This window comes from Aspergillus welwitschiae, assembly GCF_003344945.1.
Source record: "Aspergillus welwitschiae strain CBS 139.54b unplaced genomic scaffold BDQ94scaffold_7, whole genome shotgun sequence".
NCBI classification, from domain to species: Eukaryota; Fungi; Ascomycota; class Eurotiomycetes; order Eurotiales; family Aspergillaceae; genus Aspergillus; species Aspergillus welwitschiae.
Genome location: NW_020798701.1, coordinates 516,975 through 542,635, shown reverse-complemented (window position 1 = coordinate 542,635; position 25,661 = coordinate 516,975). Strand labels below are relative to the sequence as shown.

The following is a 25,661-nucleotide window of genomic DNA, read 5'->3' as shown; positions in this document are numbered from 1 at the left end:
GCGTTTGTAGATACTATCATCATTATAAGTCCAAAATTATCTGCAATATTTATTGTCCTGCTATTTCCAACTAGTACTACTAGTGAAACGAATATATACATACTGTCTAGGTATCTCGAAACTAAATCCGGTGCTTACGGACGGATAAACATATAAACAACGCAACACAACGGAATACGACAACAATAGTCGCGAAAAGTCAAACCGAAACGCTGAAATCACAACCAAAGCCTACTTGCATTGACGCAATCAATCATTCATGAAGTTCATCCACCGCGTATCTGCTTGCTTCATCTCTCCAGTAAGACTCGGCTGGCCATCAGGCTCAAAGCAAGGGATGGCAGTGAACTCGCCCAGTTCTTGAGGCAGATTCGAAACGAAATGATCGAGGCCGAAATGCGGCATCTGCGACAGGGGATGTGAAACAGAAAACTCCGACGAGTCGGGAAGACTTGCGCTGCCGACGTCGGCTTCCACGGGCTCGTTCGCGGTAGATGCGCCGCCCGGAATGGGGGTGACAACGGGGGCAAGCCCGTTACTGCTAGTATGATGATATTGCTGCTCTTGGAATGGGACGATTTCGGGGGAAATTGGCCCGGTCTTCCATAGCATTTCCCAGTTCTTGAATCGGTCATATGCTGATTCGACGACACCGGTACTGCCTTGGGGTTGAGTCTGGCTATACTCTTCGAGACGGCGAATTGCGCGTTCCAAGGTCTCGATGACGCTTACTGCTGCACGGGCAGAGCCGACACCCATGGACATGATCTTGATCAGTGCCATGCCCTTGTCTAATGCTTCGCGCAGGCGCTCGGTGCGTTTGGTCAAGCTTTGGGCTAGAATGACGAGCAGAGCAGCACGACATGAGCTAAATTCGGTAAAAGATGCGCGAGCAAGACCGCGCTCGTCGCGAAGGAGCCGACATAGGTCGATGATCTCGAGGGCGGCTTCTACACAATCCGTAATCAATGTAGAACGGTTTTTCGCGGGACCTGACGGTGTTTTGAGAGGAGCACCAGGTAGAGTAGCCGAGCTGACTGCCCTGTTGGTGCTGAAGAGGAACGGTCGTCCCAGGAAGATGCGGGTCAGACAATAGTCGAGCTTCAAGTGCACGTTGGAGCGGAAAAGGGGTCCTGCTGGATTAAGATCCCTGCAGTTGGTCTCTTCAGGTAGCGTTCCCCACCAGTCGACCAGGTTCTTTCGCAAATTCAAGAGCCTCTCCAGACAGTCTTGCTGCTGATTCTTGCGGGACTTGCGAAGGACGGATCTACTAGCATTAGATAGGTTCAACTGTCTCTTTGAGCCAAAACATACATTTCGTTTGCAACTTCTCCAAGCTTGAGCGTAAGCTTGATGAGGGTCACCATGTTCGTATCGTTTGAAACATGTCCCGATGGCGTCAAGCCTTGAAAGTCCGTGGGGAACGGGGCATCCACGTCTGCGTCTAACAAGGAAACCGGTCTTCCGTGAAGAATGCTGACACGCCTGGAAATCGTAAGCATGGATGAAGATGAGAGGGGCACGTTATAACCCACTTCTCGATAGTGTAGGCAGTCCAAAACACACGGTTCCGAATCTCAATCATACGCGGCGAGAGTCCTTCTCCCGTATACTTTCGGTGCATACCGTTTTGGATCGCCATCTTCAGCGCCAAACCGAAGTATGTGTAGCATAGCCCAGATGTATCGAGTGGTAACAAATACGTTCCGATCAGTAGGCAGGCCTGCACGCTTCGGACATTTGCAGTGGCGATAATATCTGGCAACAGCTTGGATGCAAACTGGTAAAAAGTAAGACCAACATCGTCCTCGGAAAAGTGATGGTCATCATCAAATGCCGAGTTGGACGAGAGACGATTGACGGGGATGGACGATTCCATATGCGCAAACTGTGTTCCGACAGCCAAGACCATCAGGATGGCGCATACCGAGCCGGCATCCTTCGACGACAGACAAGACGGATCTGTATAACACGTGTTGAGCTTATCTCGCAGCCAGTCCTCTTCAACGTAGAAATTATTGGTCTGGGCATATTTGAAGAATATTTGAACCAGGAAGTCGGCGACAAAACGGGGCGGAAGACAGGTGACTGATGTCGACACCAAAGTCGAACCCGACTGCAGCTGCGTCGCTCGCCATCGCTCTTCGAACGGCTCTGTCTCGGTCGATGCCTATAACCATCAGCGACATGGAGTAATAATGCAGAAGCAGACGGTAAATACCTCTGGAGCTGATGTCTTCATCCACTCGTCAATCTTCTGTCTAATCTTCATGGAGAAGTTCAAATACGAGAACTCTCCCGAGTATTCTGCAGACCAGTCAGAATAGCCCGGACCACTTCAACGAAATCAAAAACAAGTCGAGAAATCATACGGGTAGTATTATCCGGTAAAGCCTTGATGGTAAAGTCCTCATCATCGATGGCCAAATCCTCAAGCTCGTCGCCTTCCAGCTGCATCGAAGGCGGGCCAGCCTCCAAACCAGAGGGACGATGCTTGTGTTTCAGATCCTCTGCCATCTTCCGAAGAGAGTGTATATCGAACGAGATATTCGGGACATAATGTTGAAGAATGCGTTCCATGTACCGGACACGCTCCGACTCGAGCATTTCATGTTGATTGAAAGCAACCGTGCGGTCCAGAATCCTAACCCCATCACATATTATCAGTCCACAGCTCGCAGCACGCATTTTATGACTCTGGAAAAAGGTATCTGGCGACTTACGAGACGGACGGCGATCGGGCGAGCTTCTCCGTCTGATCGGGGTGGGTGAAGATGCATTGCCGACGATACCGGAGACACCGGCGACAGGGGACGCCTCCTTCGCATTTCTCCTTTACGCGACGACATCCATCGCAGCTGTAGCGGTCAGTGATAATCCAGAAACATTTCCAATTATCCCCCAGATATTTCGACGGGCGCTTTGGGGATAAAAATCAGGGATGGATGATGCTTACGCTCGCACCGCTCTTTTGCGGTTTTCCTCGGAAACGCGGGGTCGTTTCTGCTGGCCCAGTCCAGCAGGGGTGGCAGGGCCCACATCCATGGCAGTTTTGAGATCAGGGAGGGCGATGGAGAGGCAGGCGCATTGTAGAATTATAGCAGGACCATAAGGCAGAGGGGAGAGGGTCAAGTTGGTGTTGCGTGGGTTGCGGAGAACAAGAAAATTTCCCCGGGGTTCGAAGGAGGAGATCCTCTGGCCCTTCCAATCTTCCCTTTTCCCACTCACTGATAAGATCAGAACAGCGGCACAACTTCAACCCATCGTTCGCCGATCTACCGCCGAGGCCTCCTGGTTGGCCCTTTTCATCTACGATTCTGCTCTTTCTCTCAATCCCTGCTCTATGGAACTAAGTACTAGTGCATTCCGGATAGTTACTTGTTATTGGTTAATGGGTTAAGCTATCTTTGCAGGGTTTAGTTAGGGGCGTTGCTCGCGTGACTGAGCTGCCGCCTCGTATGCTGGCTGTTCGGCCATTGCAGCTGGGGCGGATATAGATAGACCATCACTACAGTAACCATCGAGCCCATTAGGGGAGCTATTTTCTTTAGTAGTAGAGCTAGTAGTACTATTCTTAAAACCCATCCACTTCCATACCAATGTTTCTAGCCCGACCAACTTCCAACAGCTTATTCCCGACCACCAAATCCATAATCCCCATCCCCACGCACTTGAACACCACATTACACCCTTCCGGCACATCAATGGACTCATCTTTTCGCATTTTACCGAACAGCTCACCAATCTCAATAAGTTGATCTTCTTTCGCCTCGGCTAGAATCAACTCCCCGGACTCTTCCAAGCACGCCTCCTTCGAGTCCACATATACCTTCCCTCCGCCCGACAGCAGCGTCTCAGTATCAATCTCCCGCATATGCGGCTTGTACGAGCCGATAAGTGAGAGAAACCGCCGCTTGGACGGCTGCAGATAGGTGTACGGAAAGTTTGGCTCGGTCGCCGGCGTACAGCTGAAGATGACATCGCAAGCAGCCAGTTCACTCCGTAACTGTTCCTCGTAATTCGGTGTATCTTCCTTGACCAAAGTAGTAAAGGTCTTGTCGGGATGAGCAGACCGTAGATCAGCGATCGCATCTCTCTCCAGCTCGTCCAGCCGCCGGCGACCGCGATTAATAAAGGTAATCCTCTTGATCTGACCTGGAACGAGAAGCAGGGCTAGTCGCGCATGCCATTCTGCCTGGCGTCCAGAGCCAAAGATCAAGATGTGCTCTTTGTTGAGGGTTGTGCAGCGAATGAACAGCGACATAACCGCCAAGGCGGTGCGGAAGGCTGTGATCTCCGCAGCACTGAGGAGTCCTTGCAATTTACCTTCTGGGGAGAAGATGTTGATGACGCCGATGATACCGTTTGCTTGGGAGGCGGTTACCACTTTGAAGCCGGTGTGGACAGTGTTGGAAACGGGCATGAAAAGGGAGAGGTTCTGGTCTTTGGTGACGATAGTGCTGCGGAGCGGCTGATGGACAAGTCGCTCGTGGCTTGGTGTGGAGGACTCTGACGATACAGTGGTAAGACCCTCACAGAGAGCGTCAAGAAGGTCATGGCATTGTGCAGGGGTCAACTGTCGCAGGATCTGGGCGACCGCTGGCTCAGGAAGAAGACGCATGGTGAAGGAGGAGGATGTTGGCGATGTGACAATGGCAGAGTCTAGAAGACCTAGATTCACGGAGTATATGTGGCAAGCGAATAACTATTATATCGGATTTCAGGACCGTTCGTCTAGTCGGTGGTCAGCAGCTTATATAGACAGATAGCCCCTCGGCACCCAGGGAAGCGATGTCGGAGATAGACCAACTTAGTGCCTAAGCGTCAAGAGACACGGATATCATCGGATCTCAGTACCGAGAAGAAAAAGGTCTAGTTCACAGGGACTAATGTCGGATAGCCTTCCGTTGCGATCGAGGTTGGTGTCAGTGATACGTTGTAGATGCGAGACGCGGGGTCGGGAATGGATCGACTGTCCTTCTTGACATCACCGCCGTGCGCTACGTGGAATTAGCGGCGATCTATGCCGCACTATAAGAACACCAAGTACTCCATGTTGAGCTTCGTTATCATGAAAAAAGTGAAATGAATATTCTAACGCCATCTACATGCATGCTCACGCTCAGGGAATCAGTCAACAAAATCACACAATACGCCAATGGGGCCAAAAGCCAAAAACAAAATGCGAGTCAAGAGGTATCATAGAACAACATCAGTTACCCAAACCAAACACCCGACGAACGCGGCGCTTAAGCTCTCCAAGCATAGCCTCCTGCGACTGCTTGGTACGGCCAACCGCCTCGGTGTTTTCCACGGCACGTCTCATCAAGAAACCCATGCATTCCTTGACAGTACCCCAGGTCAGGAGCTTGTACACGTTAGGGGTCTCCTGGGAGGCGGAACCATCGGCGCTAGAGAAGCCTTGCAAGAGCTCGCAGCTGACCTCATCGGCCATACCCTGCAGCTGGGCGTAGCTAAGGTCAACTCCCTGCTTCTCAGCGCGAGCAGCCTGCTGGAGACGGATGGCGTGGGCCTTGCGAACAGAGTCCCGGTTGTGAGTGGCGATGATAACGTTGACAGGGGGCAGCTCGGTCTTGTGCTCCTCGGAAGCGGGCTGCAGCATCGAGTTGTAGCGGCGAGTCAGGAGAGCCTCCACAACACCGTCGTAGCAGGCGTCGGTCTCCTCCTTTGCAGCCCAGATCAGGTGGCGAGGCTCAGTCTTCAGGTAAGCACCACGGACCAGCTTCACACCAGCCGTGTAACCCTCCTGGCGGGCAACCTCCAGGTGCTTGGCAATGGTAGCCGGGGTCGAGCGGAGGTAGGCCTGGTAGGTGTTGTAGAAAATGGCATGGCCAGGGGTCTTCGCATTGCAGTACTTCTGGTACTTCAAGGCCCATCTTTCAATGCCAAGCTGCACCGCCTGCTCCTCAGCATCGACGAGAAGTCGCACATTGCGCGAGATGGCCAAATCGCAGACCTTGGTGATAGCGTAATCCATGAACTCCGAGGGAGCAGCCTGCTTCTGCAAGAATTCAAGCACCTGTGTACCCATACCGGTGAACCTGTGACAGTTAGTCTTAATTTTCAATTCAGGAGTCTGATGGAGGGAGGAAGCATACTTCAGGGCCACAAAGTCGCCTTCCTGGGCCATGTCCACAGTTTGCAAGGTTCCATCCAGCCACGTCTGGATCTCCGCCCGCGCAGCCTTCTCGTCGCGCGGGTCGACATTCCCCTCACCCACCAGGACCTCGCGAGCGTAACCCAGCAGAACACCCCGGTAACCCAACTGCTTGATCGCCTGGATCGACTGCTGCACCTCGAGCTTGTTCTCACCGGCGTTGAACTGCTTGTACAGGGTGTGCTTGACGAGGGCGTTCAACAGAGGGTTCTTAGCGACATCCAACACGGGGGTCTTGGGGTGCGCCAGGGTCGAGAGCGCGAAGATGCACGGCTTTAGCAGGAGGGTGGAAGAAGAGACGGACAGGATCACCAGCGACCGCAGGACGGAGGAGATCGGGAGCTTGGCCAGGGGCGATCCCGTCGCATCCTTGGAGGGAACGGCGGCCTGCTGCTGCAACAGGGTGTTGGTGGGGGTGGACGCAGCAGCGGAGGACTTGGGGTTGCTGGTACGGCTGACGTATCTGGCGGACGAGTAGGTGGTAGGGACGCCCGAGAGCACCCGCATGGGACGGCGGGCAGCCTTCATGGTTGATGATGATAAGCAAGTGGCGTAACTAAAAGGAAGTGGCAAGGATGGGAGGGAAGGAGAGAGGAGTGGAAGTCAGAAGGAAGTCAGAAGAAGAGTCACGCAGCGCTGATAGGAATAAGTAGTTCTTCAGTCTGGAGACAAAGGAGGGGAATTTGTAGTGGTATGAAATGCATCGCGAGGGGAATGGAAGTATGGCGAGTGGAGGATCTCTCTTTTAGTGAGATGGGGATGGAAAGAAGCGGTTCCCGTACCGGTGGAAACCGGGCAGGCCAGGAGTCAAAGCCGGTCAGCAATGGCTCTCTGCTGGCCAGGAACGACCCAGCCAGCCATTACTATCACTTTTTCTTTTTTGGGGGTAGGCCTTCCCCGTGACGTTAGATAATGCAAACTGGCTCGGGCGTGACTGGGAGATGATGCGGGTGGCGTTGCAGTTGAAAGGGTGGCCAACTATAGCATTGTTGCACCTGACCCGGCCAGCGGTGTCCAGATCTACGCTTGATCGCCCGCTACTGTATGCTTCGCTGGAACTTACCGATGAACGGGGACGGGGGGGTGGTGTGTCAATACTCGATAGGAGCGGTGTTGACTAGATCTTGACTACGCCTTATGGTTCCTAGCAAATGAGAAAGTATCTCGAAGTTTAGACAAAAGCACCAAAAAGCCCCGTGCCCAAGACCCTGGTCATCCTGATTCCAGTACTTTTCGTGGAGGGGGTCGAGGAAAAAAAATCCACTATCGATCTGGCGATAACCCTGATAACACGGCGATAAGAGATTGGGGATGACCGGCAGGCGGGCCGGTGGGTTCATCCCCACCGGCGCTGTCGCCGCTTGACCGGCCCGGTCGTGCTGCTGGTGTCTGCACATTCACTGAGAGACGATTAGATACGATGCCAGCTTGAAAGGAATGTAGACTATATACCCCTGGCAGGGAGGTACAAGCACGCCGATGTCGCTGATAGGAATATACTAGATGTTTCCGATCATGTCTGGAGTCAGGTCTAAGTACCACAAATCTTGCCCCTTCAACAACATTGCTGTTGCTGGTTATACTGTGTCCAAGCACCAGCGGATTCTGCCTCTGTCCACAATAGCCGCCAGGCACAAATTCCGAACGTGCCTGTATATTCAGGCATTAAGGTGCGACTAGCCTCGGTCTGGACTAGTGGTAGATGGATCCGTTGAAACTCCACCGGGCGGCATCCGACACACCAATAATGGCAGCGGATGGCCAGCCTTGATGGGTCAAGCTTTCCAAACGAGCAAAGATGAACCATGCCATTAGGTAACAGAATGACTCCGGCAAACACACTCGCGATGCTGCAGTTTCTCTTAGTCACTGGAACCTCGCGGTGGATTCAGCTCTCTTCACGTCTAGAATATGCCCACTGTGGTGCGGAGAACGACCCCGGATTTGCAGCAGTCTAATACTCTAATGCCACGAGGAAACGGCGCCGGCTCTGACAGCTTTTATAGAAGCTTAAATCGTCAATGAAAAACGATCGATATCAAACAATTGAGCAAGCCAGATAACCTGATATCGATGCCCCTGCCGTGTCGGACGATCCCCGCCGCCCAGGCAGACAGGGCAGATAAGGAACCCATGGCAGCCACCAAACCTTCCCATGTCCTAACAAGAAACACCGCTCGTATGTAAACCCAATTGAGAGATAAGATGCTAAACCCCCGCAAATCGCCTCCCCGGAGCCCTCTGGAGCCAATGACGGTGTTCTTCTGGAAGTCTTTGCGCCATCGGGCCGTAGCTCAAAAATCACTTCGTGTTGGTTCCTGATAAGCATGCTTGCTGAGACGGGCAGGCTAGTCGCCTCCGCTACAGTCATATAAGACGTCCGTAGCCAATTCCCATCTGCGACTGTTCTAGTCACCCGCACCAGTGTATTATCGTTTTTTTGTACACGCCAGAATGGGTGCACCGACGTTAAAGGACCTCGAAGAGTCCAAGACCGAGGTGACATCTCCAGTATATGTTGATGAAGACCCCGAGGCCCTCAAGGGCGAGATCCACCATGGGCCAAACACAGACACTCAGCGTGGATTGTCTTCCCGACAGCTGCAGCTGCTTGCTCTTGGAGGTTGTATTGGGACAGGTCTATTCGTAGGTTCGGGATCCACGCTGTCGACGGTGGGCCCAGCACCACTGTTCATGGGCTACTGTGCCATGTCGTCAGTGGTGTGGTTTGTGATGAACGTGCTGGGCGAGATGACCACCTATTTGCCCATCAAGGGCATTTCGGTGCCTTATATGATAGGCCGCTACACGGAGCCGAGTATTGGATTCGCTGCTGGTATGTCTCTTGCATTGTCCCTGGCAACTCCCATATGCATCTTGCAGTGTTATGCTAACTCAATTTAGGATATAATTATTGGTAGGCTCACATTATCTTCCGCTCACCAACTTACTCTAATCCTCATGCGTATTAGGTACTCTTTTGCCATGTTACTGGCAAGTGAAGTGACGGCTGCCGGGATCATCATCCAGTACTGGACCACCTCCATCAATGTCGGGGTGTGGATCACAATCATCCTCCTCGGTACGTATTCATCTCAAACCTCTATCATCAGTAGGGCATGATGAACTCTAACAACCACAGTGATTCTGCTACTCAACATTATTGCGGTGTCATGGTACGGAGAAGCCGAGTTCTGGTTTGCAACGTTAAAGATCCTTGCCATCATTGGCCTGATTATCCTGGGTGTGGTACTCTTCTTCGGCGGTGGCCCCAACCATGATCGGCTAGGCTTCCGCTACTGGGATAACCCGGGCGCGTTCAATCCCTACTTGGTCGGTGGAAACACCGGTCGCTTCCTGGACTTCTGGACAGCATTTATCAAGTCTGGCTTCTCCTTCATTTTCTCCCCCGAACTTATCACCACTGCCGCTGGTGAAGTTGAAGCACCCCGTCGCAATATCCCGAAAGCCACCAATCGGTTCATCTACCGAGTCTTTGCCTTCTACATTCTGGGAACCCTCGTGATTGGTGTCACAGTCGCTTACAATGATCCTAAACTCATGTCCGCGGTTGCCAGCGGTAGCTCTAGCGCCAGTGCCAGTCCTTTTGTTATTGCCATCCAGAATGCGGGTATCTCTGGGCTGAACCACGTCGTCAACGCTGCTATCCTGATCTCAGCCTGGTCCTCTGGTAATGCATGGTTGTTCGCTGGTTCTCGAACCCTGTACTCGCTCGCCTGCGGCGGCCAGGCCCCCAAGATCTTCACCCGGTGCAACCGCAACGGCGTGCCCTACGTAGCCGTGCTGATCACCTGGGTGGTCGGCTTGCTGTCCTTCCTGAACCTGTCTGACTCGGGAGAGACTGTCTTCTACTGGTTCACGAACATCACCACAGTGGGAGGGTTTATTAACTGGGTGCTCATTGGTATCACCTATCTGGTAAGTTATTTCCTTCGAGCTTTCTGCAGACCCGACTGACGAATTCAGCGATTCCGCAAAGCGTTGACCTACCATGGACTGCTGGACACGCTCACTTTCAAGACCCCTCTGCAGCCCTACGGCACATACTACGTTATTGTCGTCGTGTCCCTCCTGACCATCACGAACGGATATGCAGTTTTCTTCCCTGGCAACTTCACCGCTGCCGATTTCCTGGTGTCGTATATTGTGGTGGCCATCTTCCTGGCCCTCTATGTGGGCCACAAATTGTGGTACCGGACTCCATGGATGACAAAGGTGTCGGAGATTGACGTGTTCACGGGCAAAGAGGAGATTGACCAGCTCTGCGCGAACGACTTTGAACGGAAGCCACGCAATTGGCTGGAGAGGGTGTGGTGGTGGATTGCTTGAATGGGATCCTGAGTCAAGAGTATATATTTCTGCAAATCTTCTGGGCCTGCCACATGTACATAGATTGATATTGGTAACCAAGAATTGAAGCCCAATGATTTGAATATTTGTCACGGTTCGCAATCACCGAAAGGTGCTAAACAGCTGTATTCTCCGTCTCGAGGTCAGGTGGTCGAGTCACGCGTCGGTTTCCCTGCGGTATTCAGCTCCGCCTCGTTCTGCCGCTCCACGTATTTTCTCGGCATGTACTTAGGCCATTCATTATACGTGCATGAAAGTCAATGTTCGCCCTCAATTCCACAGGTGTCTTGAGCTCCCCACCGATTATCCAGGTACTGCGAATTGTCTGCCAGTTTTGGGAATCACTATGAAACCAGCCTCTAGTTTCTGGAGACGAGTCAGACCGCGGAGAATGCAACAGCGATCGTTTCCAATGCGGGGGATCAACATGGAGGTGGGGAGACCAGCACCGGCATCACAGGAATGGCACAAACTCCAGTTCAGATTCACATAGTCTGCGCAGCATGGATTGATGCTGGAAACCAACAAAAAACATGTTCCTTTTAGTCACAGTTATCATGCGTGTTCAGCACTATCAGCCTACTAATGAAAACGAGCGGAAGGCAGGCAGCCGGTGGAGGTGTCCGGGCCGGTGGGCAGCTCCACCCGGAATCCAGCCGGCGGTACTGATTAGCGCTACAGCAGAGTATCAGATCTGCTGCATTTCCTGGCCGGCCCATTGGTTGCCGGTACGCGGCAAGGATAATCACTTGTCGGCTCGCTTGAACGCAACCTTGCGCCTCTGTCTGAACAGCAAGGCCAGGAGTACTTTTGTGCCACCCAGGGATCCTGCGCGCTGACTAACCACGGCCGGCAGTAACCGGGCCTCTTATATCACCGGAGCTTCCCCGCGTCGTGCTTCACTTTCTCCTCACCTCTCCTACTTTTTATCCCTCGGATTCAGTCCTCGTCCAGTTGCTACGACTCGGAAGAGCACAATCCATCATGCAGTCCTCTTTGCTCCTGCGTTCTCGGGGCCTTTCCCTCGCCAAATGCCCCTCCCTCTCCCTTGCCCGCACGAGCGCTCGTGCCATGGGCTCTTACGCCACCTTCAAGGTTCCTCGCATTGACAACGAGCCGAACGTGAGCTATCCTCAGATCGTGGTTATTATCAAGCTTACTGACTCAATTGCAGAAACACTACGCCCCCGGATCTCCTGATCGCCGTGGTCTCGAGGAGGCCCTCGTCAGAACCAAGCAGAGCGGTCCCCTCAATGTGCCTTTGGTGATAGCCGGCAAGGAGGTTAGTAGCAGACATGCGAATGATAGACACAATTGGGACAATGCTAACTCCCCACAGATCAAGAGCTCCCAGTCCGAGACCCAGAGCAACCCCGCCTCCCATGCGCCCGTGGCCACTTACTCCAACGCCTCCGCCGCCGAGGTTCAGGCTGCTATCGATGCCGCCCTTGAGGCTCGCAAGTCGTGGGCTGCCACCTCTTTCGCCGACCGTGCCAGCATCTTCCTCAAGGCCGCTGACCTGATCTCGACCAAATACCGCTATGACATCATGGCTCTGACCATGCACGGCCAGGGCAAGAATGCCTGGCAGGCCGAGATCGACTCTGCCGCCGAGCTGTGCGATTTCTTCCGCTTCGGTGTCAAGTACGCCGAGGACCTGTACGCTCAGCAGCCCGTTCACCACGCTCCTGGCGTGTGGAAGTGAGTGACTCCATCATACCAGCAGTTGATAGATCGAAACTAACCGGACCAGCCGTGTTGAGTACCGTCCTCTGGAAGGATTCGTCTACGCCATCAGTCCTTTCAACTTCACTGCCATTGGCGGTAACCTGGCTGGTGCTCCCGCCCTGATGGGTAACGTTGTCGTCTGGAAGCCTTCTCCTTCCGCCATCGCTTCCAACTGGCTCGTCCACCAGATCCTCCTCGAGGCCGGTCTGCCCAAGAACGTCATCCAGTTCGTCCCCGGTGACGCCGCGGAGGTCACCAACACCGTTCTCAACCACCCCGACTTTGCTGCCCTTCACTTCACCGGTAGCACTGCTGTGTTCCGCAGCCTCTACGGCCAGATCGCCAACGGCGTCGCCGAGGGCAAGTACCGCAGCTACCCCCGCATTGTTGGTGAGACCGGTGGTAAGAACTTCCACCTGGTCCACAAGTCTGCCGATGTCCGCAACGCTGCTGTCCAGACTGTCCGCGGAGCCTTCGAGTTCCAGGGCCAGAAGTGCAGTGCCACCTCCCGTGCCTACGTGGCCGCGTCCATCGCCAACGAGTTCATCGAGAACGTTGTTGCCGAGACCAAGAACATCAAGGTCGGCGAGCCCTCTGACTTCACCAACTTCTGCGGTCCTGTCATCCACGAGGCCTCCTTCAACAAGCTGGCCAACGTGATCGATGAGGCCAAGAACGACCCCGAGCTGGAGCTCCTGGCCGGCGGTTCCTACGATTCCTCCAAGGGATGGTACATCCAGCCCACCGTCTACCACACCAGCAACCCCGACCACCCTCTCCTCTCCCGCGAGCTCTTCGGTCCCGTCCTGGTCATCCACACCTACGCCGATGCCACCGAGGCCGACTTTGCCAAGATCTGCGAGAAGGTCGACCAGACCGGCGACTACGGTCTGACCGGCTCCATCTTCGCCCAGGACCGCGAGGTTCTCCGCATCGCCGACGATGCCCTGCGCAACACTGCCGGTAACTTCTACATCAACTGCAAGAGCACTGGTGCTGTTGTCGGCCAGCAGCCCTTCGGTGGTGCCCGTGCCAGTGGTACCAACGACAAGGCTGGCAGTGGCAACCTGCTGTCCCGCTTCGTCAGTCTGCGGTCGATCAAGGAGGAGTTTGTCCCGACCTACAAGGTTCCCTACCCTAGCAACGATGCTTAGGGAGCTGAGTAGGATGGGTGATGAGCGATGGTTGTTTGGCATTTATCCATATTCCCCATGAGTTATGCATATGTGGCGTTCGGTAAAATTGTTTGTATGAATAGTTTAGTTTGATTGAATATATCCAGTCCACCGGATACCTTCCAGTATACTCACAAGTACTACACTATATCGAGCTTCACAAGTTCTACATCCTACCCTCCCCGCAATACTTACGAGCTAAACACCATCCGCGCACCTCTCCAAAAACCTCCTCATACTCCCCATCGCCTCCCTCGCAAACTTCCCCACATCCTCAATCTCCTCATCCCCATTCACACCTCCATCAAAAATCTCCATCGAAAACCACCCCCGAAACCCAGTCCTCAACACCGCCCTCCCCACCTCCTCAATCGGCAAATACCCCCCATGATACGGCATCGGCCTAAAACTATGACTCCACCGTGCCCTAGGCCTCGCCCCATCCACCACCGCATCCTCAAACGGAGATGGTGGCTTATACGCATCCGACACCTGCAGCAGAAAGATCTTCTCCGCGGGCACCATTCTCGCCAACTCCTCCAAACTGCTCTCATACCTCCTCCTCACCTCATCACCACCACCACCACCACCAACGACCCCATCCGCAGTCGTCGGATCCCCCCACTCCCCCCCCGCCGTCTGAAACGTATCCAAACACAACCCCACATTCTCCCTCCCCACATCCCTCACTATCTCCCATACATCTTTCCATCCGGGCGCATGGGTACTCCAGCACCAGTTCTCGTACGCGATGCGCTGACCTTTCGGTGCGAGTATATCCGCTAGCTCACGCAGATCGGCCACCACATTCTCCTTGTTTTTACTGCCACCCAGGGAGAGTTTCGAAGCCGGTGTGTCTGTCGACCCGATCTGCAATATCTCCGTCCCCAGTGCTTCCATGATCTGACTCCATCCCTTGGCGCGCGTGAAGGCGTCTTCCCGTTCTGGGGAGTTACGTGGCCAGCCTTCGAAGTTGGCGAAGGGTTGCAGCATCATGATTTGTAGGTTGTGCGTTTCGCATAGTGAGCGGACTTCGGTTGCGGCGTGGACTAGAGCGGTGTAGTCGTGGGGAAGGATTTGGGTGGTTCCTGGGTTGTGGGTGTTGGCGTAGGCGAGGAGGTCGGGGAAGGCGAGCTCGATGCCGGTGAAGGAGGCGGCGCTGAGGGAGGAGAGTTTGTCTTCGAGGGGAATGCTGGGGGGGCCGAGGGAGCAGGTTGCGTAGCTGAGGGGGATGTTGTTGATGTCTGTGGACATTGTTGGTTTGTATGTAGAGGGGGGTGTTGATTGGTGGTGTAAGTGGTGGATGAATGTATGTGGTGGTTGTGGTAATTAGAAGAATAATTGAAGGTTGTGTGTTTATTTGTGATAGAGATCTAATTATAAGGAATGTAAATATATTCAAGGTGATGATAGTTGGAGGATCGCAATTGAGTTGGGATGGGTTTGTTCAGGATGATGTAACCGCGCCGTTGGAGGTTGGTTAGGGCTTCCAATCTTGCCAGACAGGTACTTTGCACAAAGGTATGTGGTAAAGGTGGTGCAGCAGGTTATTGGTCGGATAGAATGGATCGATTATATGATTATAATGACCACGCCACACTTATAATGTATGGGTTGTAATATAGGATGATAGCGATGTGCTATCTGGAATGACGTCTGCACATGATGTAACGGGTGCGTAGTGGTGCCTGGCCGCCTATCCGCGCCACGGCTGCTCTTAAGAATGCTTCATTTCACAACAGCTAGGAATGTCTTTCTGGTGTGTAAAATAAATCAATATACAGTTAATCAAGCTAGCATAATGCCATCGCACTCCTTCAAGCGCATCGGCATCGTCGGAGCCGGCAACATGGGCTCGATGATGAGCTTTGCCTTCACCGAGCTCGGCCTGGACGTATCCATCTGGGATGTGAAACGAGAAAACGTCGACGGGATTAAGAAATGGTACGACGAAGGGAAATTCAGCGACAAGGGGAAAGTAGAAGGATTCTACGAGATCGACAAATTCACCAAGAGTCTTGAAGGTCAAGGGGAACGGAAATTATTCATTTTCTCCATCACCCATGGCGACCCCGCAGACTCCGTCTTGGATATGATCCAAAATGATCTGAAAAAGGGCGATATTATCCTCGATGGTGGAAACGAGAACTATCGACGAACCGAGCAACGACAGAAGCGATGCAAGGAACTCGGTGTCAGTTGGATCGGCATGGGTGTCTCGGGCGGGTACCAATCGGCCCGCCATGGCCCGAGTCTATCGCCTGGGGGAGATCCGGAAGCAATTGAGCTTGTCCTACCGTTGTTGGAGCAGTATGCTGCGAAGGATGAAAAGACCGGCAAGCCTTGTGTGACTAATGTGGGACCTGCTGGTTCGGGTCATTTTGTGAAGATGGTCCATAATGGCATTGAGGGGGGTATGTTGTCTACCACGGCGGAGGCGTGGGCGCTCCTCCATTGGGGTTTGGGATTGGACTATCAAGAGATATCCGATATCTTCGAAGAGTGGAATACTAAGGGCGAGTTGCGGAAGAACTTCCTGCTCGACATTGGTGTGCAAATCCTGCGCACAAAGAAGACTCCCCAGGGCGACTATCAAGGCGAAGGCGCCAGCCAGAACGGCGGTTACGTGCTGGATGACGTGCTCGACAAAGTGGTACAGGACGACGATGACACCGAAGGAACGCCCTACTGGTCCGTTATGGAGACCGCAAACCGACATGTGGCCGGTCCTACGCTCGCCACGGCTCACTATATGCGCATCGCCAGTGGAAATCGTGCTGAGCGACTGGAGGTTGCCAAGAAGCTCAACATCCCCGGTCCGAAGGCCATCGAGACCAAGGATCGCAAGGACTTCATTGAGAAACTGCGTCGCGCCGTTTACTGCTCTTTCTTGGCTTCATTCTGCCAGGGACTGGAATTGATTGCGCGCGCATCCAAGGATGAGGGATGGAACGTCGATCTCAGCAAATGTATTCAGATCTGGCGTGGGGGATGTATTATTCAGTCTGAAGCCATTGCAGATCTTCTACAACCGCTCCTGCGCCCGGATCTGACCAACATGAAGTTCCTGGATGAGATCGCCAGCGAACTGCACAAGCACTTCGACGCACTGAAGGAGGTGGTTCTGGCAGCAACTGTGGCCGATCAATATATTCCCGCGCTGTCTGCGACATTAGAGTATCTGAAGTATGAAGGAGGGACGATGTTGCCTACCAAGTTCATGGAGGCGCAGATGGATCTGTTTGGGGCCCATGCCTACTATAAACCAGGCGTTCCTGGAGAGGATCCGGGCCCGGTGAAGAAGGGACCTCACCACTACGAGTGGCGTCCAGCCTAATGCAGATATGCATCCGTCGTATAGGGAAGATGATGACAATGTAATAATAAAGTAATTCACATGCTCACCATGTCACGGGCTCCCAACTTGTGTAGGCCCAGGGCTTTTTTTCCAAATAGATTCTTTCTATCCATTAATGGGTCGGTTGCAATCCGTAGATAGTTCAGATGAACCATACAAGTGAATATAACAGAAAAGACGAAAAACACTGAAATGGTAGCAATTCGAGTGTTAGCAGTAGAAATTAAAGGAGGAAGAGAGATGGACGAATGATGCCTGAGGAACGGGCACGTGGGGCGCGATAAAAGATGGCAGCCTTAGGCGATAACGGATTACCCGATTGGGCGATGACCCCGCCGCCGAAGATTTGCGATTGTCTCCGTCTTCAAATCACTCCTTCTTCTCCCCTCCTTCTTCTCTCTTATTGTATGCCCTTGCTTGCCCTGCGCCGTCTGTTGTCCACTCTTCCATCCCGTCCCCTCAGGAGAATCGAGTCCGCAAAACAACTCGCTCAAAGAATGGCCGCCCTTCCCTCCACCTACGACGGTAAGTCCGGATCCCCGCCCGGCGCATCCTGTTCCTGACCAGATCCATACTGATCGCTATTGACCTCCATAGAGCCCGTCCGTATCGCTGTTATTGGCGGTACCGGTCTGCGCGAGCTCCCCGGCTTCACTCAGGTTGCGTCGTTGAACGTCTCGACTCCTTGGGGCGCCCCCTCCTCCCCCATCACCATCCTGCACCACAAGTGCTCCCACAACAACCAGACGGTCGCCATCGCCTTCCTGAGCCGTCACGGTCTGCACCACCAGATCGCTCCCCACGAGGTTCCCGCCCGCGCCAACATTGCTGCTCTGCGCTCCATCGGTGTCCGCACCATCATCGCCTTCTCCGCCGTCGGTAGCTTGCAGGAGGAGATCAAGCCCCGCGATTTCGTCGTTCCCGACCAGGTCATCGATCGCACCAAGGGTATCCGTCCCTTCACCTTCTTCGAGGGCGGCGTGGTCGCTCACGTTCCCTTCGGTGACCCCTTCGACGAGGGTGTCGCCAAGGTCGTGAGGGCCTGTGGACACAGCTTGGAGGGTGAGGGTGTGGTGCTGCACGACCGCGGTACCCTGATCTGCATGGGTATGTAATGGTTCTCTCGAGGAACTAGACTCGTAAATACTGATCACATCAATAGAGGGCCCTCAATTCTCTACCCGCGCTGAGAGCAAGCTGTACCGCTCCTGGGGTGGCAGCGTCATCAACATGTCGTGCCTGCCCGAGGCCAAGCTGGCCCGCGAGGCCGAGATCGCCTACCAGATGATCTGCATGTCCACTGACTACGACTGCTGGCACGAGTCGACCGCCGATGTAACCGTGGAGATGGTTATGGGCAACATGAAGGCCAACGCCGTCAACGCCAAGCGCTTCGTGACTGCTGTGCTGGACGAACTGGCCGCTGAGAAGAACTCCGAGCTGGTGCAGGCCAAGCACATTGAGGGATCCGTCAAGTTCGGTATGAGCACCGCCGAGCCCAACTGGAGACCCGAGGCTCGGGAGCGCATGAACTGGCTGTTCCCTGGCTACTTCAACTAGGGCCACCGATGACCGGCGGGCTGGCATACGAGTGGATATCTATGAGTCGATAGATTATGGTCATCATGACTTACGAAATGCATGATGCTAAGAGCATATAGACAATACAATCCCATGTTGACAAAGAAGTTTTCGTTTTCGTATCGTGTAATGCTGGTTGACTGTATGATAACTGAAGTGTGCTCTCATTCACTGGCAAGTCATTCACTGGTTCACAGACAGCTCGCTATTTCCGGCGCCTCTCCTACATTTCGGTCCAGTGTTCTGCTCATCTCGGCGAACGTAATGTTTACTCACATCTCCATCCTCCCATAGTCACACGGCAGCACCAGAGTCCGGATCAGTATGGATCTGAACTATACGACCATCGATGCCCGTGGGGACATGCTTCTCGTGGTCGAGAGGGATGGTGATCAGATGTATACGCGTCTAACCCGGTTCAGTGAGTGCTGATTCCACTGGCCGTCACTACCGGTGCTTGCTACACATTCATCTTTGTGCTGATGAACCATTTAGATCCCACTCACCGCACATCCCGGTCCGTTCCAAGCTACTTTCAGGGAATCGTCGACACCATCAGCAAATTCCCTCGCCGGAGCAGTGCCCCCACCACACCAGAACACGAAGTGATCAGCTCAAACCATGGACATCAAGCCGCGCAGTCCGTGCAAACCACAACCTCTAACAGTGACTTTCAGAACCGCCCCGTGCAGGCAATGATTCGAGTATCTTCGGATCGACTCGGCCATGCCTCCCCCTACTTCCAGAAGAAACTGAACGACGAGCACATGTTCAGAGAAGTGGATGCTCTTCCCGCTCGATTTGATAACATCAGTGCTATTTTCATCCTGCTCAATGCCATTCACGGTCGCGTCCCAAATGTCCCACGCCACGTTACCCCGGACACATTGTGCATGATTGCTCTCCTGACTGAGCTCTGGGGGTGCCACAATAATATGATGGCTTTCAGTGAAATTTGGGTCATTAACATGTCCGAGTCAATTCCTAAGACATACGACAGTGATGTGGCTGAGTGGATTTACATCGCCTGGGTGTTCCGTCACCGTAGTCTCTTCTGGTATATCACTCGTGTCGCCATTCGAGGAAGTACCGGGGTGATTCTGAAACATGGACTGCCGATTCCTGATGGGGTGCTGAGTGCGTATCATTCTTCCTTTCTTCACTTTGACGAATGTGTGTGTGTGTGTGTGAGCAACGCTGACCTGATGACACTGACAGAACACATTGATATGGCCCGCCAGAAACACGTCGATGCCATCGTCATCTCGCTCTACCAGCGCATGGAATCCATCCTTGAGGAAGGCGGCTGCTGTCAGGCCTGCGATACGATGATCGTTGGCCAGTTGATGACAGAGATGAAGCCAAAAGACCTTTTCCCGCCGCCCCAGGCGCCGTATGAGGGATGGAGCATCGACCGTCTCCTGCGAATGCTTTCGGCCGTGCCGGAGCCTCAATGCACGCGCTTGTTTCATGCGTCCTTGGGCTGTCCCCGGGGCCCCTGTGAATTGTTTCCGGCGACTCGTACTCTCATAAAGCTGGTGGATGTAGAAGCAATCGGCCTGGACTTCGACTGGGTGGTTGATAATATTTGACGGGCGTTGATTTAGGTTAGGTTCACGGTCAGGATTTTACATGGAGTTTTCTTGTGTAAAGGGGCTTGCTTGTGACTGTTCCTATAATGGAGTTGGATGGATGGCCCTGGCGTTGATAAGAATGGTTAATAGTGATTGCTGGTTGGTAGTTGAATATCAGTGGCTCCTTCTTCTTTGAATCGAACCATGGATATATGTCTGCCACTGCCCCTGAAGATCCCAGCGGACCGTAACTTTCCATTCACGTCGCCTTCATCAAGATAGTGGATGATGATCATTTCCCCAAACCCGCAAGCGAAATCCTGCATATGTCTAACAATAGCCTCGGCTGATCGTCACACGTCAGCTGCAACCTGCAACATCCCCCGTGCAACTAACTTGCAGCAATCCCTGCAGAATCCCCGCGCTGTCATGGCCAAGTTTCTCTTTCGGCTAATGTGCATGCAGGATGATCCTTTCCCTGGCTCGGCTGAATGAGGGCAATAATGAACCGTTCCTCATCATCAACGCTGCCCGTGAACACGGATCATCCCTCCGACATTCCATCCCCGGGTTGGCCATCCCCGCTGATCACTTGCCCTCTTCCCAATCCCTGCGTTTTTTCCCGTCCCTAATACCTCGATTTTGCTGGCGACCAAGCAGTGTCTTCCAACCTTGGCATGCGCACATGGCGCCGTGACCCTGCCCCTTTGCTTTTTTGTCATTGGTCTTAACCCAATCATGCTGTGGCATGACCACGACGATGTATTTATCCAGCCAGGGCCCCATGATCCATGACCGGTAGTCCCGGTCCAGTTTAGAACCCTGGAAGGAAGAGAGGAGCTCAGCGCGCCGCCGTATATCTCTAGCCTGGAACCCCCACCGGCGTCCCCGCGTACGTCTCATCTCTTCCAAGTCCCATGCAAGGTAAACCATGGGCGCGAATCTACCTCTGTATTTGGCCTTGCTGGCAGGCGTTATCCCCTGGTCAACTGCCTCCTCCCCTCCCCTAAACACTCGAGACGATGGCGCCTTCTCGCCTCCCTACTACCCAGCTCCTAACGGAGGCTGGCTTTCCGACTGGGCTAGCGCATACGAGAAGGCGCAGAAGGTCGTCAGTAACATGACTCTGGCAGAAAAAGTGAACCTCACGACCGGAACCGGCATGTTCATGGGCCCCTGTGCGGGCCAAACAGGAAGTGCGCTTCGGTTTGGCATCCCGAATCTCTGTCTGCATGACTCTCCGCTGGGCATTCGCAACTCGGACCATAACACGGCTTTCCCTCCTGGTGTTACGGTGGGCGCGACATTTGACAAGGAGCTCATGTATCAGCGCGGCGTTGAACTCGGGGAAGAGGCCCGTGGCAAGGGTGTTAATGTTCTCTTGGGCCCGGTCGTTGGTCCGACATTTCGCAAGCCGAGAGGAGGCCGTGGCTGGGAGGGCTTTGGCGCGGATCCAAGTCTGCAGGCCATCGGGGGTGCGCTGACGATTCAGGGCATGCAGAGCACGGGGGCGATCGCGTGTCTCAAGCATTTTATCGGTAATGAGCAGGAAATGCATCGCATGAGCAGTGTTATTACGCAGGGGTATTCTTCGAATATTGATGATCGGACTCTTCATGAACTCTACTTGTGGCCGTTTGCGGAGGGCGTTCGTGCTGGGACTGGGTCGGTGATGATGGCTTATAATGATGTAGGTGCATTTTCCACAAGTCCAAGGGTACCTCACTCATCTGTTGTTCTAGGTCAACCGTTCAGCGTGTAGCCAGAACAGTATGCTCATTAATGGCATCCTCAAGGATGAACTCGGCTTTCAAGGCTTCGTTGTGACGGACTGGCTCGCTCAGATCGGTGGTGTGTCGTCTGCATTGGCTGGCCTAGACATGAGCATGCCGGGAGATGGCAGCATCCCACTGCTTGGGGATAGTTACTGGGGTTCGGAGCTCTCTCGATCCATTCTCAACGGCACTGTCCCAGTCGAGCGTTTGAACGATATGGTATGTATCCTAACCGTTTCTCGATACTCTTCTTCTGGGACTTCGCTGACATCGCCAGGTCACCCGCATCGTTGCGACATGGTATCAAATGGGTCAAGACGAGGACTATCCTCTCCCCAACTTCTCCAGCAACACTCTCGATGAGACCGGGCCTCTTTATCCTGGCGCTCTCTTCTCCCCCAGCGGCGTGGTCAATCAATATGTCAACGTTCAGGGCAACCACAACATCACCGCTCATGCCATTGCTCGCGACGCCATCACCCTTCTCAAGAACGAAAATAATACTCTCCCTTTGTCGACAACCGACTCACTAAAGGTCTTTGGCACTGACGCCGGCCCCAACTCCAACGGGCTCAATTCGTGCACCGACCAAGGCTGCGACAACGGCGTCCTCACCATGGGCTGGGGCAGTGGCACGTCTCGTCTCCCATATCTTGTAACCCCCCAACAAGCTATCGCCAATCTCTCTTCCTCCGCAGAATTCTACATCACCGACTCGTTCCCCTCCAACCTCAACCCCAATGCGTCTGACATCGCGCTGGTATTCATCAACGCCGACTCCGGCGAAAACTACATCACCGTCGAAAACAACCCCGGTGACCGCACCACCGCCGACCTCTACGCCTGGCACAACGGCGACGATCTCGTCAAAGCCGCAGCGGACGTCTTCTCCACCGTCATCGTGATTGTCCACACCGTCGGCCCTATTCTCCTCGAGAATTGGATTGATTTGGACTCCGTCAAAGCCGTCCTCATCGCCCATCTCCCCGGTCAAGAAGCAGGCTACTCCCTAACTGACATCCTCTTCGGCTCATCCTCCCCAAGCGGCCACCTCCCCTACACCATCCCCTACAAAGAATCCGACTACCCATCCAGCGTCGGCCTCCTCGACCAAGCCTTCGGACAAATCCAAGACGATTTCACTGAGGGCTTGTACATCGACTACCGCCACTTCCTCAAAGCCAACATCACCCCACGCTACCCGTTTGGTCACGGCCTCTCCTACACCACCTTCACCTACACCACGCCATCTCTCACCACCGTCACCGACCTCGACACGGCCTACCCCCCAGCTCGCCCCTCCAAAGGCCCAACCCCATCGTACAGCACCGCCATCCCAAACCCATCCGAGGTCGCCTGGCCATCCTCCTTCTCTCGTATCTGGCGCTACTTGTACCCATATCTCGACAACCCGCAATCTGTCACCAACTCCTCTTCATCCTCATACCCCTATCCATCCGGCTACTCCACCACTCCGAAACCTGCACCCCGAGCTGGTGGTGGCGCCGGTGGGAATCCCGCCCTGTGGGATGTTGCCTTCGCGGTGGACGTAACTATCACAAACAGTGGGAACGTTAGTGGTCGCGCTGTGGCCCAGCTGTACGTGGAATTACCGACGGATGCACTGGGGGTAGATGCGCCGTCGCGGCAGCTGAGACAGTTTAGAAAACGGGGATCCTGGAGCCCGGGGAGAGTCAAACGGTGGTGCTGAATGTTACGAGGAAGGATGTGAGTATTTGGGATGTTGAGGTGCAGGATTGGAGGGTTCCTGTGGGTGGGGAGGGGGTTAGGTTCTGGGTTGGAGAGAGTTTGGGCGATTTAAGAGGGAGTTGTCTGGTAGGGGGTGGGTGTGAGGGTGTGTAGGTGATTTGCAGTGCTTGCTTTCTGTCATTCAAGTAGTAATAACTATGTGGTATATCTGAGAAGGTCATTGATGGCTGTAACAGCAGGTGTTGAGCTATGTGTTTGTGACAAGGACGCTGATAAGAACCATCCTATTCAATGTGCGAACCTCCAGCACGACTCTCAATAGACAGACAAGACGGTAACCTCAGACAGAGTAAGTCACTATAATCATTGAACCGACGATCCTGGTCAGCCAATCCTCATCATCTTCCCTCCCGAGTAATAGATAGTCATCTGCAATTTGAGATGACGACGGTGATGCTTATTTCATCAATTAGTCACACATGGAAACACTCAACCCTCGCATGATTTTCGATCGCATCCGCAAATATTCCATGAGCTTAGAGGTATACAACCTCACGGCGATTAAATGCGGTTAGGTATATCCCCTACTTGCTACTAGGGTAGCCAATAGGGGTGGTTGACCCGAGGACATTTTACCGGATCCAGCACGAGGGACGTTTCCATCCATGGCACTGACTCGTATGTGTTACTTTAACTAAGGTTATCACAGCGATCTCCAATCGGAATATAAGCATTGGTATGAAATTATGCGGGGGTTATTCAATGAAACGATTGCCCATTAGCTCGTGTTCGTGGCGAAGGACCACGGTAGGGGCGAAGGACACCCTCCCGTCAATTGGTAGTCGGCTGCAGTCTCCGCTCACTCAAATATTTGGTGGAAAAGTCTAGGGATTACGAATACGGCGGGTTAATTTAAGCTTTGAGACAAGCTTATTGGCCTCTAGTAGTCGAACAAATTGAATGCGATATTGATGACCGAGCTCTGCCAAGACCAAACCCGATATATATTTGCGGCTACTGTGAGGAGCCTGTAGAGTACCACTTCCAATCTGTCCGCAAGTAATACGATAATCATCTGCACAGAAATGATGGGAATAGATAGTACAATTTCCCGGTAGCTGAGCTTTTGATGTCATGAAGCCAAGCAATTACAACACAAGATAGAGAGAGAGGCCAAAAGAAAAAAGGAAAAAAAAAAAAGAGGAACATCATTTGACTTGACTCGAGCCTTTGGAAGTACCAATTCCTTAGTTACTTTCAACCACAAAACCAGCATTAGCCCCTCTCTTTCCGAATCCCCTTCCATATATGTTTTAAAGCCAGTAATAGGAAATGGCACGAGATCAAATATCCTCAGCATCAAAGGTCACCCGTAAATGGGCAATAGTCCAGCCGCGCCAACCATGTCTGCCGGTATCAGAACCATCCGGTCCAAAGGTCAATTCTTCGTGAGACGGGTTCTCGTAAAGCTTGCCATGTTCCTTGACCTTTCGGATTCTGCCTCCATAATCGAGGTACGCCGTGCGAGGGTCGTCGGCTATTTCGTTAGCAAGCTTGTCTTTGACTTGCACGGAAAGGCGATCCTTTAGATCTCCCATGGAGGGATGGCGACCGCTGTGTTCACCGTAGAGGTCTGTAAAGAAGGTTTCGGACATGGTGTGGCTTAGAATGTGTTGTTGTCATGTGAGGTTATATTAATTATATGAGCTTGGAGGAAAGGGATCAATTTGGGATATGGATGATGGAGCGCGTTAGGGAGGATGTACTGGGGTCATCGATGGCATATATACGCCAAGTAAACTTCTTGGAGTGGATCCCCCGTATGTGTGGGCACACCAAGGGCTGGGAAAAGCCTAAATGTTGAAGAGAGCTTGGATCAACCAAAGCTTCGGCAGCTCTCTTGCAACTTGCCCTGAACGGTCGGGGAACCAATCAACAAAGGCTATCATATTCAATAAACGACAGGTCTATTCATGGAACCTGGATTTAATCACGAATTAGCGTAGGATATCGGCTTGATTGTCTGATCTAGATGTAGGATATATTAGTTACGTCAGCTCGTCTGTATTCTTGACACCCTTAATTTCAATGCATCGAGACGTACCACTTGTGTTAATCTAGGTGCACTGAGTATGGTGGATTACAGGCATCACAAATCACCTTTCTGCCACTAACCTGGGCTATCTATTGACAGATATCTATCCACCAATA

General features: G+C 53.2%; 9 protein-coding genes across 9 annotated transcripts; 5 read left to right on the top strand and 4 right to left on the bottom strand.

Annotated features, from left to right (window-relative positions):
- Positions 1–22: 22 nt before the first annotated feature.
- On the bottom strand, positions 23–3,167 carry BDQ94DRAFT_138746 (Zn(II)2Cys6 transcription factor). Its single transcript, XM_026765296.1, has 7 exons — positions 2,957–3,167; positions 2,724–2,858; positions 2,373–2,644; positions 2,222–2,307; positions 1,536–2,170; positions 1,315–1,485; positions 23–1,267 (listed from the first exon to the last, which is right to left on the bottom strand). The coding sequence occupies exons 1-7, from the start codon at positions 3,043–3,045 to the stop codon at positions 250–252; spliced, it is 2,406 nt and encodes an 801-aa protein (XP_026629246.1). The 5' UTR covers positions 3,046–3,167; the 3' UTR covers positions 23–249.
- A 407-nt stretch (positions 3,168–3,574) lies between these two features.
- BDQ94DRAFT_157754 (FAD-linked oxidoreductase) lies at positions 3,575–6,706 on the bottom strand (the record flags this gene model as incomplete). Its single annotated transcript, XM_026768801.1, has 3 exons — positions 3,575–4,671; positions 5,227–6,062; positions 6,120–6,706. 3 exons carry the CDS (start codon positions 6,704–6,706, stop codon positions 3,575–3,577), a joined length of 2,520 nt encoding a protein of 839 aa, XP_026629245.1.
- A 1,894-nt stretch (positions 6,707–8,600) lies between these two features.
- BDQ94DRAFT_138739 (amino acid permease/ SLC12A domain-containing protein) lies at positions 8,601–10,641 on the top strand. Its single transcript, XM_026765295.1, has 5 exons — positions 8,601–9,014; positions 9,083–9,095; positions 9,151–9,260; positions 9,321–10,117; positions 10,166–10,641. The coding sequence occupies exons 1-5, from the start codon at positions 8,633–8,635 to the stop codon at positions 10,526–10,528; spliced, it is 1,665 nt and encodes a 554-aa protein (XP_026629244.1). The 5' UTR covers positions 8,601–8,632; the 3' UTR covers positions 10,529–10,641.
- Positions 10,642–11,446: 805 nt separating this feature from the next.
- Positions 11,447–13,755, top strand: prnC (delta-1-pyrroline-5-carboxylate dehydrogenase prnC). Its single transcript, XM_026765294.1, has 4 exons — positions 11,447–11,671; positions 11,724–11,831; positions 11,889–12,250; positions 12,303–13,755. Exons 1-4 carry the CDS (start codon positions 11,534–11,536, stop codon positions 13,429–13,431), a joined length of 1,737 nt encoding a protein of 578 aa, XP_026629243.1. The 5' UTR covers positions 11,447–11,533; the 3' UTR covers positions 13,432–13,755.
- On the bottom strand, positions 13,651–14,706 carry BDQ94DRAFT_167840 (sugar phosphate isomerase/epimerase family protein; the record flags this gene model as incomplete). The annotated part of the gene is made up of 1 exon (XM_026770911.1): positions 13,651–14,706. The coding sequence occupies one exon, from the start codon at positions 14,704–14,706 to the stop codon at positions 13,651–13,653; it is 1,056 nt and encodes a 351-aa protein (XP_026629242.1).
- Positions 14,707–15,253: 547 nt separating this feature from the next.
- On the top strand, positions 15,254–18,370 carry BDQ94DRAFT_157751 (6-phosphogluconate dehydrogenase, decarboxylating; the record flags this gene model as incomplete). Its single annotated transcript, XM_026768800.1, has 4 exons — positions 15,254–16,778; positions 17,274–17,339; positions 17,408–17,917; positions 17,973–18,370. 4 exons carry the CDS (start codon positions 15,254–15,256, stop codon positions 18,368–18,370), a joined length of 2,499 nt encoding a protein of 832 aa, XP_026629241.1.
- A 345-nt stretch (positions 18,371–18,715) lies between these two features.
- On the top strand, positions 18,716–19,983 carry BDQ94DRAFT_185388 (uncharacterized protein; the record flags this gene model as incomplete). Its single annotated transcript, XM_026774866.1, has 3 exons — positions 18,716–18,812; positions 18,887–19,528; positions 19,610–19,983. 3 exons carry the CDS (start codon positions 18,716–18,718, stop codon positions 19,981–19,983), a joined length of 1,113 nt encoding a protein of 370 aa, XP_026629240.1.
- A 913-nt stretch (positions 19,984–20,896) lies between these two features.
- BDQ94DRAFT_167836 (glycoside hydrolase superfamily) lies at positions 20,897–23,451 on the top strand (the record flags this gene model as incomplete). Its single annotated transcript, XM_026770910.1, has 3 exons — positions 20,897–21,655; positions 21,708–21,959; positions 22,018–23,451. The coding sequence occupies 3 exons, from the start codon at positions 20,897–20,899 to the stop codon at positions 23,449–23,451; spliced, it is 2,445 nt and encodes an 814-aa protein (XP_026629239.1).
- A 1,342-nt stretch (positions 23,452–24,793) lies between these two features.
- Positions 24,794–25,105, bottom strand: BDQ94DRAFT_167835 (uncharacterized protein; the record flags this gene model as incomplete). Its single annotated transcript, XM_026770909.1, has 1 exon — positions 24,794–25,105. One exon carries the CDS (start codon positions 25,103–25,105, stop codon positions 24,794–24,796), a length of 312 nt encoding a protein of 103 aa, XP_026629238.1.
- Between the last annotated feature and the right edge of the window lie 556 nt (positions 25,106–25,661).

What these genes read in the sequence shown, in the direction of transcription:
- BDQ94DRAFT_138746 (XM_026765296.1), bottom strand. Translation starts at nt 3,045, where the DNA reads ATGGATGTGGGCCCTGCCACCCCTGCTGGACTGGGCCAGCAGAAACGA. An exon ending in TTTACCGGATAATACTACCC is followed by an intron (nt 2,308 to 2,372) that starts GTATGATTTCTC and finishes ACTGGTCTGCAG; the next exon opens with AATACTCGGGAGAGTTCTCG. An exon ending in ACTGCCTACACTATCGAGAA is followed by an intron (nt 1,486 to 1,535) that starts GTGGGTTATAAC and finishes TACGATTTCCAG; the next exon opens with GCGTGTCAGCATTCTTCACG.
- BDQ94DRAFT_138739 (XM_026765295.1), top strand. Translation starts at nt 8,633, where the DNA reads ATGGGTGCACCGACGTTAAAGGACCTCGAAGAGTCCAAGACCGAGGTG. An exon ending in GATCACAATCATCCTCCTCG is followed by an intron (nt 9,261 to 9,320) that starts GTACGTATTCAT and finishes TAACAACCACAG; the next exon opens with TGATTCTGCTACTCAACATT. An exon ending in TCATTGGTATCACCTATCTG is followed by an intron (nt 10,118 to 10,165) that starts GTAAGTTATTTC and finishes TGACGAATTCAG; the next exon opens with CGATTCCGCAAAGCGTTGAC.
- prnC (XM_026765294.1), top strand. Translation starts at nt 11,534, where the DNA reads ATGCAGTCCTCTTTGCTCCTGCGTTCTCGGGGCCTTTCCCTCGCCAAA. An exon ending in GCATTGACAACGAGCCGAAC is followed by an intron (nt 11,672 to 11,723) that starts GTGAGCTATCCT and finishes ACTCAATTGCAG; the next exon opens with AAACACTACGCCCCCGGATC. An exon ending in CACGCTCCTGGCGTGTGGAA is followed by an intron (nt 12,251 to 12,302) that starts GTGAGTGACTCC and finishes TAACCGGACCAG; the next exon opens with CCGTGTTGAGTACCGTCCTC.